We start from the raw sequence: 22,380 nt of genomic DNA, 5'->3' as shown, positions 1-22,380 counted from the left end.
GATTGAAGATAAAAGGAAAGACTAGGCATAGAGGGCACACACTCATCAGAACCCCAAAAGGTACAACATACTAGACTCAAGCCTATTCTATCAAATTATACACAATTCCACAAGGAAACCCTAACAGAACATTGCATACGTATATTATTATTATTATCATGTATATAAACATGTTTAATAAAACAATTAATTATCTTATTATAAGGGTGAAAATTGCACAATTATAATAATTACAATTACAATGACCATGACTTAGTACAAAACATCAGTTTTTCCTGTTGCTTCAGTAGAATCACCAGCTGTACCTTTAATGGTTGAAGCATTTGCTGTTGCTGCTGTCTTTCCATCTGTACTGTCATCTTCTTTGTCAACCTTTTTGAATTTAAAAAATCCAACCTGCAAATAAAAATAACAATTTTTTGTTTAAAAAATCAGAAAGCTGTGGTCTATGTGCTGAATTATATATACATCTTTAAAATTATATACATAATAGGTAGAATTTCATGGTTTTTCTGGTGGTAAACTTTTGATTTGACAGCAGCTATTTTAAAAATTTTCCCTTATAATGTTTGTTCAATGTAATATGTTTATCAAATGGTGTGTTCTTTTACACGCGACACAGGAAATCGGCTGAAGAACTGCAGTGACAGAAACTGTACCTGAAGAATCAAAGTGGTTATGAATAAATGGCCAACTGCCACAACATATTAACTAGCTATTATAAATATGAATCCTAATTATGATGTGCATTGAGGCTTTCTTGTTGACAGGTTATACCATCAGTATTGCAAAATAATTTTGCTGTAAAAGTAGTGTTCATATAATTTCACATAAAATTATCATGAAAAAAGTTGTATCCTAATTTACCAGTAGTTGTATTGTAAACTGCTGGTGTAACACATACAGTAAGCAAGACCAATACACTAACCATATTGTGATCATAAGTCAGCTTGTACGTATGTACATGAATACTGTTTCATTAGTTCTACTACCCCCCAAAAGGGACCCATAAAAGGCTACTGAAAAATCTCAAGACTAGTGGTGATTAGCATACAAACATGATGCATACATGAACTCACCATATAGAGGATAACCACTGTTACAATAATTACAATTATTCCAACCACAATAGGCACTATGATGACCCAAGCTGCTATCTCATCATCAGATACTGCCACAAATGCTGTTCCTTGTAAGTATACCTGTATTGAATAAAAATGTATTGAATAATCAAAATATACATTTTATTTTATAGTATATAGCAGCTGCAGCACACAGTTTACTATCAAAGGCCATTTGTGGGAGAATCGGTGCACAAATTTGGCAGTAAATTCAAGTTCTATGGTAATGTTTTAAGGTATTTGTGACTGTGTACATTGTATATGCACTTGTTTATTAATCCATACAATTTTTACTTAAAATGCACTCTTTTTAAAATACACTGAACTATATAAGAACACATATGCATAGGTTTGTGCCAATTATGCTGGCATAATTTAAGCTAGCAAAAGCATTATACCAGCAAAATATGACAATTTAAATTAAAATGTGCAATGAACACACCAAAAGTACAGCAAAACATGAACACACTACACACTATTACTGTGCATTTCATATCAAGAAAATGGTAATGTCATGTTTATTGGCTGGTTATGTTTACACTTCACGGTAATAAGAACAACATACTCTAATAGAGCAGTCACATACAACAGTAAGGAAATACTGATATGCTCTAATAAAGCAGTCAGCTCTCAAGCTTTTTTAAAACTTAATTTTGAGCATAATGGACTTGATTTTTGAGCACTGTTCAAAAGCATAATTGGCTATTTTCAGAGCACAATTGGCTCAAGCCTAACAGTTGCTCGAACAATCATAGATGAAATACTAAAGTGACTTACTGAAAGAGTATCTGAACTATCTCCATCTGGCTGCTCAGTGTGATCATCTGTGATGGTAACTTCTGCTACTACTTCAAACACCCAATCACTATTATTATTCTGCAAAATAACAATGGTTCCGTAGGATTACATAACAATATCAAATGTGCAAAGTCACATACATAATGTATAGTAATTATTTTCACTATATTATTTCTGTATTGCTAAACATGCGTGACACAAGTACAGCTGATAACCTACAAAATACTGTCTGTTGTCAGGGTATGCTGATATTGTAACTACTTCAGTAGATGTTGGCATGATTTGCCTCAGTTGACATGTGATCTCCACACAATCAGTCTCAGAAGAACTACACAACTACACATGGATAAGATAGTAAACAAGGCAGGGAATAACACAATGAAGTGATAGTCTCCAATGCAGCCACCTACTAAACAAAGTACAAGGAAAATTAAGAAATTAAAGTTCAATAGATTATAGAAATCAAAAGTAGTGAAACAAGGAAGGTCACCTATACCTACAGATATACTAGGTCACATTTAATTCCTAATTCAGTCTATAGCCATGATTGAATTAGGGATTAAATATCCACTAGTATACTTCAGGTGTAGGTGACCCTCCTCATTTCACTACTTATTGCTATGAGTCTGAAAAACTTAAAAATTCCTTGTACTAGTTTGTTTACTGTTTTGGAACTGGTAAATGCACACAAACTGTATCCAAAGAAAGAATGATGCTACTGTGCCATACATAATCATAATTAATTTTGCATTTTAGTGCACATCAAACTACTGAAAGTGAATTAATCACTGTGCTTCGTTTGAAGTCATCGCACAGCAGGCTAGCTACCTGCTGTATTACAAATGAAGAACAGTACAAGAAGTACCTCTGCAATCAATCTAGTCACTATGGAAAATATGAACAATTCCCATTACACATGTGATAGTATACAGTGATAGTCAGCCACAGGGAAACCATTTTGCACTACCGCAAATTGGCACTTTGCACTGCCAGCAAAAAGAAAAAGAAGGAGGACAAAGGTTAATCCATGATGTGTGCATTGTACGTACTTCAGTATGTCAAAAGGCACTTGTCAGGCTGAAGCAATGTCTAACATTGAAAAAATCAAACCCATAGTCTTATCCATTATTGAGTTAAAGTGGTCTGAAGGCATCAGTCAGTAAATCAGCCAACAGAAAATTCCATTGAATAATTTGGTAGTAAGTACTATCAACCTATTGGAAGAATTTTGGGTCACACAAAAGGCATTTTTGGGATATATTATACTGCCAAGGCAGGTGTTGTGAAGCTGGCTTCTGATCAATATATTTTTGTGAGAAAGTACAAACCTCCATGATCCCTAATATACAGTAATCCCTAATATACAGTACTGTCATACTGTACAATAGCAAATTTGGCTTAAATTGTGTAGTCTAGTTACTAGGTTGTTATTAATATTTACCACTTGTGCCTGATGGATTCCTTGTCTTGGTTCTGGTAAAGTACTGTTAGTAGTAGTCTCTTGCCTTTTCCATCTTCTACTTGATGACATGCTCCTTTTCCTCTTTGTTGTAGATACAATGTCATCTTCTGGTGATAACCTCAGGCCAAGTGGGTTAATAAATTCTTCAGAGCACGTACCCTACATTTAATTATTATACACACGGTTATGTGACTCCAATTTCCAAATTGAATCTCACCCCAGTTATAATAGCATATGGATATAAGTAGTATCGGTTACCACCAGCTCTTAGAGGCCATCGGATTGTGAGCATGGCATTGCTGATTACTGATGGGCCTCTGTTCCTCACAAAGAATGTTGCAGATACTTGTTGTCGTCTGGCAAATTTATTCACAACACTGTCACTTCTGATCACTGGATTGTTTTCACCCAAAGTAACTGTGTCAGTAGAAAAGGACCTGCAAGTGTATCACAACGGCTAAACAATAAATATTTGGTATAAACATGACAGAAATTATGATTACTGTGCTCCCTTGATTATTTACCAAGATGTGTTCATATAATCAAAAAGTTCTGTTAATTGAAGCCCATTCATTTATATACAGAGCCCTGTTTAATTACAGAATGCACACTTAGACGAAATACTCTAATAGAACAGTCATTTTCACTGTTTGGATAAGGTTGGATAATCAAGAGAGTGCTGTACATTTGTGAAACAGATTTGCATATACATTGGCATTCAAAAGCAGCAGATTAGCACAAAAAAAACTAAAAGTTTTCACACAAAGTATACTAGACAAGCATCATCTTACCCTTGAACAAATATATCAGCTATTGCACCAACATCCAGTGACGTCATGTCTCTATTGTTTGAACTGTCTACTTCCATCCCAAGACTACAGTTACAACAAGTGTTATAATAGCAAAATGCAAATCATCGTTGCTGACCATTTGCCAATATATTCAGTATTGCTATATAATTGTGTAAGATATATGCATGAATTCCTGTCAGAAACTATTAGAGAACTCATGTAAACCATAAAAACACTTATCAAGGTTACAGCACATGCATGTAAATGTTCATAGAAATATATATATATATATAGTCACCTTTGTGCCTCAAATGTCAGTTGTAGAGATCCTTCTGCACCAGTAACAGAAAGGCTTTGAAATCGAAACAAAACAGTCTTCTGCAAAGTGAGAATGTGCACATAACAGCACAATACCAGTGTGTGCCGGACACCGGACAATTTCCGGTCAATTACATCAGTTGTCAGGCCGTAATTGAATTTGTCTGGAAGTGCAAAGTTAATATTGGGCTTGGAGGGAGGCCAGGCAGACATGATGGTATTGACATGTAATTAAGTTATTTGTTTTTAGTCTGTGGTGACCACAAAGGTATGCCCAAGATATACTCTGAGGTTAACATTTTACTATGCTGTGCCAACCTACTTGTCTCAGTCACCTGTACTGCAGTAGTAAAATGTATCCTGTGCCAAAAACAGCCCAGCTGTAAAAAAAGGCGAGGCCAAGAATGCACAAGTACATATTCATGGAGTAACCAAAAGACATGATATCAAAATCTGGCCAAGAAAGCATTTACAGTATAGGCACTTTTGTGCATTCATTTTCTATATGCTTCACATTATCACATCCAGCTAGCTGTACATGTGTGCTTGCAATATAAACAATACTACTGAGATGATAAAAGATATTACACTGCATTCGGTTACCAAAATTAATTTAACTAAAAATTTATAATTGGTTTCTACTTGGCCATCTTTTTGCACTGTATATTACAATAAAAAGATGGCCAAGTAGAAACTAATTGTAAATTTTTAGTTAAATTAATTGTGGTAACTGAATGCAGTGTAATATCTTTGATCATCTCAGTAGTATTGTTTATATTGCAAGCACACATGTACAGCTAGCTGGATGTGATAATGTGAAGCATATAGAAAATGAATGCACAAAAGTGCTTATACTGTAAATGCTTTCTTGGCCAGATTTTGATATCATGTCTATTGGTTACTCCATGAACATGTACTTGTGCATTCTTGGCCTCGCCTTTTTTACAGCTGAGCTGTTTTTGGCACAGGATATCACTACTTTTTGTTTAATAGAGAACATACAGTTAGGTGTTATACTACATAGGAGACACTGCATGCATGCATGCATAATAACAGCTTCAGCAACAGATTAGCTAGCTAAATTAGTAGCAAAGCTTCCAAGTTCAGTGTTTAGAAGCGCTACTAAAAGTGACTTGCTAAGAGAAAATTCATTCAAACTAAAAATAATGTTCAAACGAACAACTTTTAGCAAAATTAAATGTACAGATACATTGTGTAAAAAGCCCCTGATAGCCGCAGCCTTTTTACAATACGACTTCATGGTTGAAAGAAAATCGCTCCAATGGGATGTGATGATGAAGAAAATGAAAAAAGAACAATGCACATTTGAATAAATAATTTAATTAATGCATTGTAAATGAGTGGGCGATGGAACAAACTACTCCAACAATTCACCTGACTTTTCGTGTGGAAGTTACTCATTATACAAAGGTTACATACATGCCCCTGGTTTTGAGGCGAAATCTTTTTAGTAAGGCTGAGATTTCGTCATGTAGATTGTAAAAGATTGCGTAATCGATCCCTTATGTTTATTATTGTGGGTGCACGCTTTGTGCTTCTTGGCCTCGCAACTCACTACCGTGAGTCTTGATTTATAACTTGATTGCCAGTAGTACTTTTACTTGTGGTATTCATGATCATTTGTACAACCAGTTTATATTTTAAGCTAGAATAAACAAGACATCAGTGTATCTCTTATGTTCACAAGCACACGAAAAAATTTGGAATTTTCAACTACAGTAGGGACCATAGCACATCGATAAAAAGTACTGAAACAAGTTGGAGTAGTCCATGATATTAAATCACAGTAAAACAATAAGAAGTGTTATATCCCTACTGTGCTCAAGATAACAGAAATGCATAGTAGGGACATAACACTTCTTATTGTTTTACTGTGATTTAATATCGTGCACTATTCCAGCTTGTTTCAGTACTTTTTATCGATGTGTTATGGTCCCTACTCTAGTTGAAATTTCAAATTTTTTCGTGTACTTGTTTGTTAACTTTTTTTGTAAATAATTTTATTATGACTGGTGAACCCACGCATACCGCATCTGAAATTCCCAGCCCATTATTGTCTGAAAAGTGAACTATCTATTATGCTTCGTTGTCAGCTATGTTCAACCCATTGCACGGTGTATTGATACCGATATAATGTCAGTATCAGTACAGCCCTACTAAAAGTAGCCTAAAATTAAATCTGAGAGCTTAAAACTTTTCTCTAGGCATGTCCTCAGATGCCTCATTATTTTATTTCTTGTCTACTATTTTAGAACCCTCTTTAAAACCCCAGCTAATACATAATTATAATACATGTTGTTGACATAGTGTTATGTATCACTACTCACTGTACTATTTGCAACCAGTTGATTATCAGCTACACAAGTGATAGTGTTATTGGTAGTACTAGTAACTTCTGCACATTGTAGGGCCAAATCCTGCACAATATGTATAATGACAACTTACTGAATGAACTATTCATGTTTGTATATGCCAACACATACACATATGCCTACAGTGACAACTGCTCTAAGAAAGGTGCTATTAGAAAATTAATTTTAGTTGTATATAGGTATGATGTATGCAGCTTATGTAAGTAGCTCACCTCTTCAAAAGAAGTAGCCCTTGTGAATGTAAGTTGACTGGGAACTGTAGCGACAATTTCAGCACGTAAAGCATCTTCTCCAAAATTAGCTAAGTCAACTGGAACATTTATAGCTGTTACCACTCGTGACACAATTACATCACTATCTACCAAGTTACCCGTTGAGTTCCTGTATTAAGTACATGGTGAATTAAATGCAATTGTATAGCTCTAAATATCTTACTCAAAAGTGATGTTTTCAGCTTGTATAGATATGCTTAAGTCTGGCATGCACACTTCAGTTCCACAATTAATAGCAAACTGAGTCTATAGAAGTGATAAAATTACAATCAGTAAGTTACAAGTAACCATGCAGCTAAAATTCTTGCAGGATACTACAAGTTATATTATCACTAACCGCTGCATTTGAACTTCCAATAACAAAGAGTGCTGGAAAATTTCTAAATTCTTCAGTAAATCTGTGATCTTCAGTAACAGGATCAAGTGTTCTCTCATATAAAGATGGTCTGTATTCAGTTGTGAATTGTGTTGAATCATCAAAGAATTCATTCTGAGTTTTAAGCAGAATATTTAGTAGTCTTACAATTGTTTAAGTATAAAACTCACCTTTAATAATATGGTAGCATCAAAGCAACTTTGATTTCCTTTCTCCAGGGTGATATTACACACTCCTGCAGGACACATGTTACTGATTGTCTCGGTTCTTGTAGGTAGTCCATTTCTTGTTCTTACTGAATCAATGACCAGTTCACTTCGTATTACTAAAAAAGATACAAATATACGTTACAGCAAGTTGAAGGTGTAATGAAATTAATTCACCCATAATGTACAAAAAAGCTCATCATCTACCGTATACACTGCCTGAAACAGTGACTAAAGTTTGAATGCACAAACCTGTGTACTTATGCTGTAACCAGCTATTCACATATTCACATTTCACAATACAAGCATACCTAAGTTGTTAGGAAGACCTGTTCCAGAATAGCTCAAACAAGTGGTAACATTATAACTAGAAAAGTAAACAACACAACATAACTCTATCATATAGTATTACAAATTTAGAGCCTGCTCATTCTATACACATACAGTTTCATCTAGTTAATGATATTTGTACATAACAAATATGATAGCTCTATTAGTATTGTAATTATCTTAAGCTTCATAGGTTTGTTCTTTTGATATCCACCACAAGCAGGTCATGTCTTCGTGGCTACATATATGAACTTTGACAATAACATAATACACTTGGCAGGAAGAAAGTTTGGTAAATGAACAGTATTTACCAAACTACTTTCCATCAAAATTTCAAATTTTCTTTCCACTATGTATTATACAGTACATCTATAAATTATACAAACTATACCATGCTCTTGCTTCTCCATTGTAGTGGCATGCCAACTCAGTTATACTTATTGTACGACTGGCATTCAGTGAAACTTGCAGTTTTGCCACAGGACGTGTTCTGTGTGTATACAAAACAATATTTACATACATGGAGTATACATATCAACATATGCATGCATGGACATGAGTACACGTATATAGAGTACTGGGTGATTCTGATTCCAAATATACTGATACACTTACAAAATACATACGTACCTAAGCAAAAACACTTTCTTTGAAGCAAATGCTCCAACTGCCAAATCTGTAAGTTATACCAAACAATATTACTACAATCTACCTAATACATGCTATATATGTACTATCAAGAGTACATAATACATACACTACATATTAGGCACGTAACTAGCACAGGGTGATACTTTACACGTACAGTATGAATAATGTGTGGCAATTACAGTGCTCAGTAATAACAACCTTCATTATACCCACCATTGTATCCATTTACATCAACATCCACTTCACTAGCAAGAGAATAACCAAATGATTTAAGATTGCTCAAACCAACAGCATTAAGTCTGCTTCCGATGATTTCCTATCATAAATAACAAGTTAAAGAATTCTACTAATTTAGAAAACACCTATACAGAGTAGTAGTCCTTTAGGGAACTATCAACTACTGAGAAACTACATCATCAACACCATAGACTCTGGTTGAGTGTATATTATTTATTAAGTGCATACTCATTTCATGTACTTAATCATGACATGTGGATGAACATGAAGCTCCAGCACGAGGCATAGCTACACAAGAGAAGATTTGCTAACTGTGCTAGGCTTGAAATTTCTCATGATAAATAGCCAATAATAATGTGGAATTCACTATGCTTACCAAGCGAAATGGTCTACTGCAGCAAGGAAATCATGCTCCACATGAAGGACTTGTATAGGAACCAAATATTGGTGTTCGTGGTGACTGTGAATGACACCACTCCTAGAGAGTTAATCTATGAACACTTACGATGAGCTTTTCTTATTAGATGTATGCACTTAGCAAACAGACTCTGTGTACAGTATTTTCCATTAATGGAGGGAAAATAGTTTTATCAACATCCACTGTAACCATGATGTACATGCATTGATGTTTAATTTTCCTTCACTTAATACACATGCGTAGTCAATTCTGTACCTATTTTATATACTATCCCACTACAAAACCTGTATAGCTATGTACCTGTGATGGTGTACACTGGATTCTTTGGTTACCAAGTCTACCAATATAAATATAGACTGTACCAGATCCTTCACCAAATGGTGCACTGATTGCTATATCTATATTATGGGGAGAATGATAAATTGAGGATAACACAGGTGACTTGTACTGTACCTTCAAGATCATCACCATTGATATCTCCCAATCTGACTATTGCATGACCAAATCTCCCATAAGGTATTTTACCTTCTAAAGAACACCCATCTGTACCTAGTGAGCTTAGAACACCCTGTAGAGTATTAAAAACTTTAAAAGCAAATCACTAAGCAACATAGTTGCTATCAACTTACATTTGTATTTTTAAAAATGTATACTTTCCCATTCTCAGGTAATAAAGAGTTAGCAGAATACATTGGTGCTCCAACCACCAGATCATCATAGCTACAAGTATATAGGACATACACTCTTTACTCCAATTAAATCCAGTTTGCACACAATAGTTTTATTAGCTATTGAATGGAACAAAAGATAATTAGTATGGTGGATCATGCATTAATTTTGAGCTCTAGTTAACAAGGTTATTCAACTGTACACGTATATAATGTTATGGATAATAGTGTTGGATAATTATGCACATTTTACCTCTGTTTATTTATGCAAATACCAAACAAATATAAAATGATCTGTTCTGTGCTGAATCTGCAGTGTATGTATACCACATGCACAAATGCACCACCATGCGTGTAATACCATCTGGGTCTACAGCAATACACTATTAATTCCATGCCAAAACAGCCATGCAAGCTTTGAAAACAACTACAGCACCCAAAAAAATTCAGGGTGAAAAATACTTGTATATAATCAAAGGCAGCAGACAAAACACAGTTGCAGTGATAATCAATTTTAAATTAACATTGTAGCCATTTCTTACCCACCATAATTATTGCAACAGGTTTTTTTAAGTCTGCACCTATTTTCACAGCTTGTACACATGCAACAAAGCAAAGCTGTAAGTAGGTTGGGCTCCAAGTATTACTGTTAGATTAGAGTGTGGTTTGTGGTCATCACAAAATATTAACCAATTACCTAGCTACACACCAGCACCTTTCAAACTAGCCCTCCGGCATTACTGGCTAATAATCTGCTCATTACAACCTGATTCTAATTGTGATTAAACAGTAGCCTCTGCCAATTACCGATCTAAACAGCATTTTTTATTTCTAATGCAACACACAAAATAACTGTAATAGAAAGTTCTAGAACTTCCATTGGTAGAATTATAAGGTCATAGATTATAAGATCTTCACTTACAAGGTACAAATAAGGAAGTGAATGACTAGTAGTGGTGGCCTAATAGTTAAGGGTTGGATTATAGGTGTGGAAGTAACTGGTTCAACTTTTGGGCAACTGTTTTTTGATATTTTTCTCTACTTTTTAATCCATGGTGACTGTTCTATTAGAGTATCAACCAAACAAAATTACATTTTTTGGTTTTTGCCTCATAGTTTTGTAGCTGTTATTTCTATTTATTTCAAATCACCAAAAGACACTGTTGTGATGGTTAACCCATGTACAGACGATTACTTCCAGAAGTGGTTTACCTGCATATAGCCAAGACATAAATCATTTTTTACATAAATAATCATCCTTAACAATGTGAATGTGTATCAGATTCACAGAAAACTTGGTTCATGAATTCACCTTTATACACTACCAACTTTCAAGTCAATCAACAAGTTAAGTGTTGGTGTTACCTCATATTACAAGCATTACTTGCAGATTATGCAAAAGTGTTAGTTGTAGAGTACTGGCTGCTATTGAGCAAAAAAAAAAAAAAAACTACATACAAAATAGCTGGAAGAGTTAGATCAAAATTTGGTGAGTGACCTGCCCTCCATTATAAAATGGTGTAGAGACCATGGAGCCACATTTGCACAAAGAATTCTTCTTCATGGACAGTGTCTTGCTTGAAACATCACTGTGAACCTTGATGATACCATAGTATGTGTTCCTAATGAATTGGAAACACCAGTTAAATTATTTTCCTATCCTAGTTATGGTGCGCCAATACATTAGAAAATTTGTTGAAATGTACTGAGTAGCTGTTTGGCTTTCTCTCGCTTGTTTGAAGCCCAGTTTGAAGGCGTGGATACATTGTTTATTGTGTTGCGTTGTGTACTGAACAAGAACACAGCGTGGCTGTGGACATAGGGAGAAATATTGCTTGCAACAGGTGACAATGGCAGCTAATAATTCAGCAAGAGTACTATTAGCCAACTTCTTGTCACTGCATTTACACAACCAAAGAAATGTGTGATATATTGAAATGAATTTTATGCTACAGTACTGCTCAGCTTGAGCTAAACAATTGCACAAAGTAGTGTTTGTTTTCTGAAGTTTTATTGTCACAGTGGAAATATACAGTGAAGCAGTGAATATCTATAGCTAGCCTACTACACTCTACCTGCTACAAGTGGTGTAAACAGCAGCAAAGATACAACGCTGCACTTTCTGTTTCTTCAGGAAATTTGCACAACCGTTTTGAAACACCATATTTCACCTTTGAACCTGAATTTTCTTACGCTATTGTTTAGTACTCACCAGCATCCCTACCCAGTTCAGCCTCCAATTAGTGTAGGTGGTAACTAACCCAGCTGTAAACAACAAACACTAATTTGCTGGTTACAAGAACAGCAAAATCTTCCACCTGTCAAGGCCATATAGTTCCACAGGCACTGAAACAAGGATGGCCCATGACGTCATTATGTAAATAATATGGACATTTTCAATCCATGTGACGTACATTATCTATGATGTTACAGTCTATACTTATGTATTTGTAACCTCTTGCACAAGTACACAGATAATGACATACCCTGAATTTGAGAAATCAGCAGCAGCAATGGCAAAACCAAAATAAGCACCAGTCTATTATTAAACATGTCACTAACACATGAGTAACATTTAATTATAATCATTTACCTGATCCCCAACTAGTTCAGCATTTGCTGTTTCTGTTGGCCTTCCTACTTGTGGTTCAGCATTTGAATATATGAACACCTAAGAGATAACATTGGAGGATTGTGTATACATATGTACATATAGCTGCTACACATATCATTTATATCACATACAAGCTCTAAAAATTAGACAGATATTAATTGTTGAACTGATTACAATGGTTATAAAAACAACAACAACAACATGGATACATAAATGCTTGAGATTTTTTAGCACATCACAGTCATAAACACAAATAGCTAACCTTTCCAATGTACCTATTGAACCTTGGTGCTGATACAATGAAATCTAAAAAAAATGTGCACAATTAATTCAGTTTCAATACAAGGACATGATATATGTATAGAACATCATGTTCCAGGATGACATGAACATCAATATTAAGTTTCAGAAATTAGCTTTTAAAACTTTAAAAACCAAGAGAGGACTTCTGTTCTTTTATCACAACTGTGCATAACTGCATGTATGCATACATGTGTGTCATGATGTGTCAAGGCACAACAACAGGTACCAGCTCCTTACCAAGGGAATTTCTCTCAAGGATATGACCTGTGGTGACTGCATATCCCAAATATCCAGTTTCTTGTACAGGTTGATTAGGATCAGAAGAAAATGTTGTTCCTGACTGAGACTTTCTAATAACCGATCCTGACAATAAATATGATTAAAAAATTGATCACCAATACAAAAGCAATGGCTCTACATGACTGCAGGTGATCTGCCTTGTGGTATTGACACAAGAGTGACCACCTACACCTTAGCTATACAAGGGTGGATCCAGGGTTTGGCAGGGGGAGAGGGGTGCACCAGGGTAGTAGGCATATGGAGCAGGTGTCTGGGGGGCTGTGCATCCCAGAAACTATAGCTATTTCATATGTTTCAGGACTAAAATTTTTGATGTAGAGTGGTTTTATGTAGAGTGGTTTTATGTACAAATATCTAAATCATATTGCTTTCTAAGTGGACTACATTGATCAAGAGTTGTATAGGGATAAGTGACGGTCATGAGTAACTCAGCTAGCTATAGCTATGGACCTAAAGAATGACATACACCAGACCATGTGCATTAATATCCTTAGCAGGCTAAGTGTGCTAAATGTGTGAATAGCGTTGCAGATGCTAGTTTTCATACTCAGCAACTATGGAGGATTCTCAATAGTGTCATGTGTGATGACTGTTCTATTAGAGTATTTGACTTTCTGTTTTTAGGGGAGGAGTATGTGCCCCACTTGGATCTGCCACTGCTATACTAGTGGACATTTTAATTTGTCAATAGTATCTATAGCCACGACTGAAGTTATATCCCAGTGAAGCGAATTTACTGGAACTGTATGGTAGTTATTGAACTGTATGGTTTATAAAACATACTTATGACTGGTGAACTCATGCATACTGTGTCAAAAGAAAAAATGGCAATACACAATCATAATGTTAATTTGCATCTGAATGCATTCCCCAACAATCAATTGCTGCTGGAAAGTGAAATGACCATTGTGATTCATTTTCAGGTATGTTACAATTCCCATTGTGATAAAATAATAGTCAGCCACAGGGAAGCCATACAGCAAATTGACACCTTAGGCTGCCAGCGAAAAGAAATAGGACACAAAAGGGACAAAGGTAAGTCCATGATGGATTAATTATATGTACTACAGTATACTAAAAGCACCTGTCGGGCTGAAGAGATATCAAACATCAAGCCTGTCATCTTATCCATTTTGGTTAAACTGATCTGAAGGCATCAGTCAGTCAGTTAGTCAGCCATTCAGCAGAAAATTCCACTGAATAAAATGTTTAAAATTTCATAGCAACCTATTGGTAGAATTTTGATTACACTGAAGGCACTTTTGGGTTTCATTATACCTAACCAAGCATTATGAAGGTATTGTGAGGTTGTCAATACTTTTCTGTAGGTGCAAACCTTCATGATCCCTATATATAGTACTTTCAATACTGTATGATAATAACTCCATGCTTCACATATACATATAAACCAGCTGTATACAGAAGCCCAGTAAAATAAACACATAGCCTACAGTGGTATATGACATGTACCTTCCCAATTATAAGATCCAGGTGCACCCAATAAGACAGTACGACCAGATTCCTACAATAAGCAAAATTAATATTATATGTAGCAATTGTTACATGTTTGTACATACAACTTACATCATCAATAACATCTCCACTAGTCCCAGCCTGGCATTGGATGTGTGATGTCAGTGATGAGCTCTGTGTACCTTCAGGTGGCATTACTTGCACACAATTAGACCTAGCAGGATCTTAACAGTTCACCATAAAAAGAAGAATGCATGTGAAGATCAACATAATTATTATGAAAATTACTACACCATACTTCGGTCACATGGTATTTCTGCTTGAAAATTGGTAAGTGATCTATCAGATATGTAGCAAACTCCATAAGGATACCTGCTGAAGCCAGCACAGGTACTTATATACCTGTGAGCACAAGCCTACAAAATTATAACAGTTAATAACAAAATTATAAATGTGTACAATATGTGTTGATAAAGAGAGTACAGTACACATGCTAACCATAAATGTTCTTCCATTGGATTTAAGAGTTGCACCAAGGAACTGTCCTCCTTTAAATTCTAGTGTTGCTACATCAGTTGCTGGTGTGGATCCAAATGCATTTTCTGTAAGCACAGAAGCAAAATACTATATTGAAAACAATTGCAATTAAGAAGCATGCAACTCTAACATACATGTTTTAATGTATTCATGCAAGGAGGGCAACATCCATGATGTGTGCATTGGAGTATGCCAAATGGCACCTGTTGGGCTAAAGCAATGCTTAACAGTAGCCTTAGCCATTATAGAGTTATGCTGGTCTGAAGGTATCATTCGCAATTGGTCAGTCAATCTCAAACATAATTCTTGTAATGGAAGCAACTGAAATTGGGCTTGACTTTACTGCAATACTAACAAGGTGCCATGAAAGTTTGGTTTCTTGTCAAGAACCTCCATGATCCCTATATGGTGTTATCACTGTAGTGTATGATATAGGGACATATATTTATGCTCTTAGAGACATTATTTCAGTAAATATGACACCAGCACAACTGTGTCACTGAATTAAAATGACTACTTACGGTCAGAATCAAACAACCTATAATCAGCATCCCGTCGATCAGTACCCTGGCGGTTTCCCATTAGCCCAGTGCAATTTCCTGGTAGAATTGGACAAGTGTAGATTACTCCTTTTGGATTTTCAGTAGTTTCCCTTTCATTTGCCCTCCCATGAGGGGCACTGACGATTATTCTGCAGAGTACAACAAAAGTTACTATATAGTTTGTTAGATTGGTGTGTATACACAAGTGTTATAAATACATACATGTGTGCATGTAGTGTTTTTTAAAGTATTTTTTTGTGCTAGAAACAATCAGTAAAATTATGCATGATGTTCTACTGAGACAAGCCACAGAAAATCCAAATGGTTTAATTCAACCTGCATGGAATAACTTTGAACCACAAAGCTTTTGTTGAAATTATTATCCAAAGATTGTTGTAATCAGGACAAGCATTTGAACTAAAGCAGTTAGGGAAAGTAAAATGTCAATTAGGATGTTGAATTAATGTATTTTGGCAATTTCGGAGTACTGTTAAGTTTATTATGGTAAGGTTGAAATGATCACCTATATACATGGTTAAATTTACATACTAATACTGGTATAATTATAACATTTGATGGTTAGCTAACTTTACATACTGCTCACATGAAACGTATTTAAAATCAAATTTCTCATGTTAATCTTTCTCAATTTAACTTTAATTGTGGGATTTTGTATTCCACAGTTAAAAGCAAACTTAGTTGGAGACACACAGATTTTATATAAACTCTATATGGTCAAAAGCATAAAGATGTAATGATTATCACCAATAATTATGTGTCATAGATTAAACTACTAGTGATGACTGACAAACTAATATTATTTTTGTGATGATAGCTTAACCCATGAATGATATAATATCATTGTGGACTTATGATATTCAAATCATCCTTTCTAAGAAAGGATGATTTGAAAAATGAATAACTTCACAATTCTAAAATAAGTACAGGGCTCTGATGAATCAACAACAGCAAAGCATACCTTGTGTATACCACTACAGTCTGATCAGTGAAAATCCGCATGAAATAAGTGAAAAACCATTTACCAAACAATGGGCATGTTATCTATAATACTTCTTTGTGATAAATATTCAACTTTCTATTCAAAACTATTCCTTGGTTAAGTTCTTCTAGACGGTAAAGGTATCATATTATGTGGTATGACAATGAAATGCAACTCGTGAAACATAGTAATGGTGAAGACTGCAATCAGTGGAATTATACACACAAAATAATTACTATCAGTACTGTTGTTACTTGTTGACTTTTTCATCCATACCATATATAGTCAAATTCAGACATTACTGTCAAATATACATGCTGACTGATAAACTCCAAACTGTCAGTCTATAAGTGATAATAAATACCTGTGTACAAGTACTTCCTCTCATGATTTCTCTTTACACCTGGACACACACCACGATCACATGTAAGGCCATAACCCAAGCTGGGGGGTTCTACCTTGACATGATAGGTGATCACAGCAGTGGGGGTCAGGCAGGGCCGCCCAGAGAAATTAAGGGGCCCAGGGCAAAGAGTTAAAGTGGGGCCCTTGACCCAAGTTGTAAGGTGAAAACCAAAAAAAAAAAAAAAAAAAAAAAAAGGTCACAGCCTGCTGGCAATGACAATGACTAACCATCACCAACCATATCTCCTTATCTATAAGCTTGCTACACTGCTCCTCTGAAGAATACTGTGACTGCTCTATTAGAGTATTTAGATCTGACTGCTCTATTAGAGTATATCGATCTTTTAAACAAGTATTCAGGGGGCCCTTCATGGGGCCTCCTGGGGCCCCTTTCAGGCTGGGGCCCGGGGCAAAATGCCCCAGTTGCCCCCCCCCCCCCCCCCTGTGGGCGGCCCTGGGGTCAGGGGCAGACATTGACAACACCTTGAGAAAACACATTTGCTGCGTGGCCTACCCTACAGTTATAATGCAACAATGGCATGCTTTGGAGAAGGAACCATGGAGTTATGCATGTGTGAAAATGGCTTTTCTTTCTTCCTGTCAATATACACATGATGTGGTGAGCCAGCTTTCTTCGCTGCATGACACACTATCATGCATGTGTCTTGATAAATATATAAACAGCTGATATTATATTCCAGGGGAAAAGAGAGAACATGTTTAAAAAGCAAGTAACATCACGGGGGAGGCTGAACATTTAATAGCAGCTAAGCTGAACTACACATTTGTAACAATTGTGATTTTATTTGTGGAGAATTCTTTGGGTACAGATTTACTACAGAACAATTGTCAACAATGGGCAATTGGAAACAGTAGAATGGAAACCGGAAATGGAAAGTGGAAACGGAAATGGTCAAATCATAATATAAATGTTACCTACAGTAAAACCCTTGTTTGGTGGCCACCTCTTAAAGACCACCTTCTTATAAAGACCACCTTCTTATAAAGACCACCTCCGTACAAAGACCACATTGTAATTAGATTTCAAAGATGGCTATGGCATACTGACCTTATAAATACCACACTTTTATAAAGATCACCCTCTTTACATTGTAATAATAGCTAGGTTCCAAACATCTATTTCATGACTTTATCAAAACAGCTTCCAAATAGTCCATGTAAGTGAAACGCTACTACAGTACCTACTGTATCAACAAAATATGAGGTCTTATAAGGAGGTGATGACCTTAAAAAAGTCCTTTTTAGCTGACCTAACTAACTGTTTTGAGAAAGTCACGAAATAGGTGTTTGGAACCTACAATGTGAAGAGGTGGTCTTTGTAAAGAGGGTGGTCGTGACCATGAAGTGGTATTATAAGGTCAGTATGCCATAACCATCTTTGAAATCTAATTACAAAACGGAGGTGGTCTTTATAAGAAGGTGATCTTTAAGAGGTGGCCATTAAACAAGGGTTTTACTCTAGGGTGCATTTATATGATGATTTGACCATTTCAGTTTTCCATTTCCACTTTCCGTTCCAGTTTCCATTTCTACTGTTTCCAATTTCCGTTTCTACTGTTTCTAATTTCCCATCTATGGTCGTGGCTTCCTCAGCACTTCAACCGCACTGTTACACATTTAAACCATAGGTTAAACTTTGCCAATATATGTACCTCATAGCTGTTCTCACGCTCTGATTCCGTACGCTCTGAAACCTCTGACTCATGCTCTGAATCCTCCATCGATACACCGTCACTACCATGTCGTACAGCACAAATTAGAATCGGAAACTGTTTATACCTCTGCTGAACTGCGCCTGGCAGAGGTTCAGCTCGACTCATCTGTTTAATGTGTTTATTTTATTTTGTATCTGTTTAATGTGTTCGTATACGATTAAAAAAAAATTGATTGATAGATAGATAGATATTACAAGCTAAATGTCTTCCGGTTTAAATAAGCCCCTTGCAGTTTAAAGTGCCTGAATTGCAACAGATTGTAGGGTTCTCGTGCCCAGCCGAGCTAGCGCTAAATGTGCATTAGCGCAAGCCCGGTTGGGCATGAGACTAGAAGAGGTACAACAGTTGTACGGTATATTACTCATGTGAGTGTATCATTTGCGTACATAGCAGCGGTAGTTGGGATACGAGAGGTGATACGGCACCCTGCGACGAGGCAGCCACATCACAATGGTATCTTCTAGCACACATCATGGTAAGGCATTACGCATAGATTAAACGTTCAGTTTCAGTTTTTCAGTTTCAGTGTTTCAGTTTCAGTGTTTTAGTTTCCACTGTTTCCAATGTCCTGTCAACAATTACTAAACAGACATAACATTAATTGATGACTACTAAAGAACATATACAGGACTAGCTACAGTAGTACTGATGCAAGACTTGATTCATTATTACAACTAGGTATATTCTTCGGTGGATAAACATTCCCCAGAAAAGATGTATATCAGTGATCATTACATCATTTCTTATCTACTGAAGAATACATAAAAGCAAGAGTTTAATCAGCAGGTTTAGTGCTTGCATGTCTAGTTTGGACAAGGCTGAAAAAGTGATATCTAGATCACTCAACAGTTTACTAACAAGTCTTTGTAGACTCTAAGACTTCATGTGTATTCACCATATAAGAAATATTATAAAGCTGCTGATGTCCTCAACACTGCATGCTGTATATTGACTAAAGGTCAAAATGGTTGTACAAGAATTTCCCACTCTATAGGGACTTAAAATGAACTGGCACAAAACGTGTTGATTCGATTTATCTTTGGTATCAGCTGATGATGGACTTTCAGTTGCCATGTAACTTAATTGTTTCAAATGAAGAACTGACATTCCACCTGTTTAGTTGTCCACTCATATACATAGATGGACAAGTGTGGAGAAATTGTATGTAGCTATAGAGGCATTTTTCTTTTATTCTTTATTTGCATAAAGGCTAACTAGCATGACCTGTATGTCCTAGCTTACTTGTTTGTCAGGCTATTTTAGTGTTTTCTGTCCTCTTTTGTATGTTTCTAACCATCACAGAGAAGGTGTATATGCTGGGCCAAGTGCTTACTCTTTTATGAGTCTGTGTTATAATGCGAAAACAATTGGCTGGAAAAGAAGGTGATAAATCTCCTAGAAGGCGGAATCCAACAATATGCCAGTGCTGTTTCTACATGATGGAATGCTCCGGATGCACTCTTGTAATGAGCTAGCAAAAGCATCCAGATTATTCTAAATACAATGACCAGCCTAAAGATTTGCATAGTAGTGTCCATTGTTGCTGTATTGGTAAAGATTTCAATCATTAAACTGGTTGCAATTAAATTGTATTCCAGACTGAATTGCATTATCTATGGCAGGATAGGGCAGCAGAGTTTTCAGGTGCAGTGATTATATGTTAGCAACTTGTTGGTAGTCATTTCTTATATGTAAAATATGAGTGTGGTTGATAACAAGTAACGGTGGTCAATAATTCCTAATGTGCATGGTCTCAGTCTACTAATACAGAACGTTTAAAAATGAGAATCGGTCTGGGTTCACAATTAGCTACTTAATAGATGGAAGCAGATGGTGAAAACTAGGAGTTGGTAGGACCTCCCTTCACTGAGTTAGGACTTAAAGGACGAAACTTAGAATTTTATGCCTATATACAGTACAAGAAATCACAAGATATTAATGAGCAACTTTCTCAAGTATCAGTGGAATATAAGCACTCACAAGGTATATATAGCTAATATGAAGGTAATTTGAACCCTTGATGTATATATATATATACAAAAACCACTGACAGTTACATCATAGCTACACTGATGTAGGGAACTGATGTCATTAATGTTATCCTGCCATATAATTTCTGTTTATAAACTCATCACTGCTGTGTAAACTACATAGGCCTTAGGGGAAATGATCAGTTTATGTTAGCAGCCACAAAACTGGTTAACAGTTACATGATAGATGACCAACATATCCTGTATGCACAGTAAGCAAGCTTGCTTGGTACATTGCTCTATTATAGCCAGAGCTGACCTTAGCATTAGGCAACCTGCCTAGGCCGGCAAAAGGGACCACGTAAAAGGGCTTTAAATTGCAGGTTAAAATTCTATGCAGCCATAATAATAGCTAGCTAGCTAACCATATAAAATGCATGCTGTCCCCAAATGAGGGGTCCCTATAAATTTACTTTTATACTATGGCCCTCACAACTTGTACAATTAATGCACTATTCATTCATTACCAAGTTTGGATGGACATGACGTTATGATAAAAAAAGGGAAAATAATGTATTGCAAACATATGGGAATGCAAATTTAAGGCAAAATGGTGCAGCAGTGAAGAGGCTGCTGCTGTTGAATAGCATCAAAAGTTGTCAGCCATCTATTAATATATGATTTAGCATTAGAAAATGAGGAAATTATTGGTGTTGTCATCTGGCAATTTCAGTATTTTATAATATTGCATTCCTAATACAAATGTACTAGAAATGCAATATTATATAAATACTGAAATTGCCAGTTGACAACAATATTTTCCTCATTTTCTGATGCTAAATCATATATTAATAGATGGCTGACAACTTTTGATGCTATTCAACAGCAGCAGTCTCTTCACTGCTGCACCATGTTGTCTTAAATTTGCATTCCCATTGTTTGCAATACATTATTTTCCCTTTTTTATCATAACGTCAAGTCCCTTCTTCAGTCTACAGACAAAGTTGGTAATGTTAGAGACGCGATAGATCTCATCATAGCTACTGATTGCATGGGCAGGTCTATCGTGTCGCCATTATTGAAAGCAACTAAAGCACGGAGCAGATCTTGGCTAATTAGTATACAATAACGGGGAATCTCAGTAGCTATAGTCAGCCGCTATGTCTATAGCCTAGTAGGCCTAGCTACGTATACATTACTACAACAGCTAAACATACTTGACATCATTCAGATCTCCTGGGTCCCGAATCTTGTGCAACACCAATGAATAGCCAAACAAATCACTGTCACTAAGTCGAGATGGTGAGCTGCGAACAATTGGCTCAGTCGTGTCGATGTTCAAAGTTAGACTCGGCCGGGGCATGATCAGCTGTAACAAGAACGTCACGAATAATACAATAATATTCCAATCAAGCATGTTGATTGATTATTAAAACAACTAGCAGCGTAAAATCAATGA

General features: G+C 35.9%; 1 protein-coding gene across 1 annotated transcript; it reads right to left on the bottom strand.

Moving 5' to 3' along the window:
• Positions 1–140: 140 nt before the first annotated feature.
• Positions 141–22,376, bottom strand: LOC136264047 (integrin alpha-V-like). Its single transcript, XM_066058729.1, has 30 exons — positions 22,139–22,376; positions 15,790–15,959; positions 15,230–15,333; positions 15,030–15,147; positions 14,843–14,955; positions 14,729–14,780; positions 13,196–13,321; positions 12,918–12,961; positions 12,635–12,712; positions 12,528–12,580; positions 10,003–10,093; positions 9,827–9,941; positions 9,674–9,771; positions 8,932–9,034; positions 8,698–8,743; positions 8,459–8,557; positions 8,049–8,104; positions 7,702–7,856; positions 7,493–7,645; positions 7,319–7,401; positions 7,096–7,264; positions 6,839–6,928; positions 4,471–4,550; positions 4,173–4,256; positions 3,599–3,818; positions 3,361–3,540; positions 2,139–2,255; positions 1,899–1,997; positions 1,080–1,202; positions 141–396 (listed from the first exon to the last, which is right to left on the bottom strand). Exons 1-30 carry the CDS (start codon positions 22,336–22,338, stop codon positions 253–255), a joined length of 3,363 nt encoding a protein of 1,120 aa, XP_065914801.1. The 5' UTR covers positions 22,339–22,376; the 3' UTR covers positions 141–252.
• Between the last annotated feature and the right edge of the window lie 4 nt (positions 22,377–22,380).

The sequence above is a fragment of the Dysidea avara genome, chromosome 8 (genome assembly GCF_963678975.1).
Source record: "Dysidea avara chromosome 8, odDysAvar1.4, whole genome shotgun sequence".
Taxonomy (NCBI): domain Eukaryota; kingdom Metazoa; phylum Porifera; class Demospongiae; order Dictyoceratida; family Dysideidae; genus Dysidea; species Dysidea avara.
This window is presented reverse-complemented; position numbering and strand designations above follow the sequence as displayed.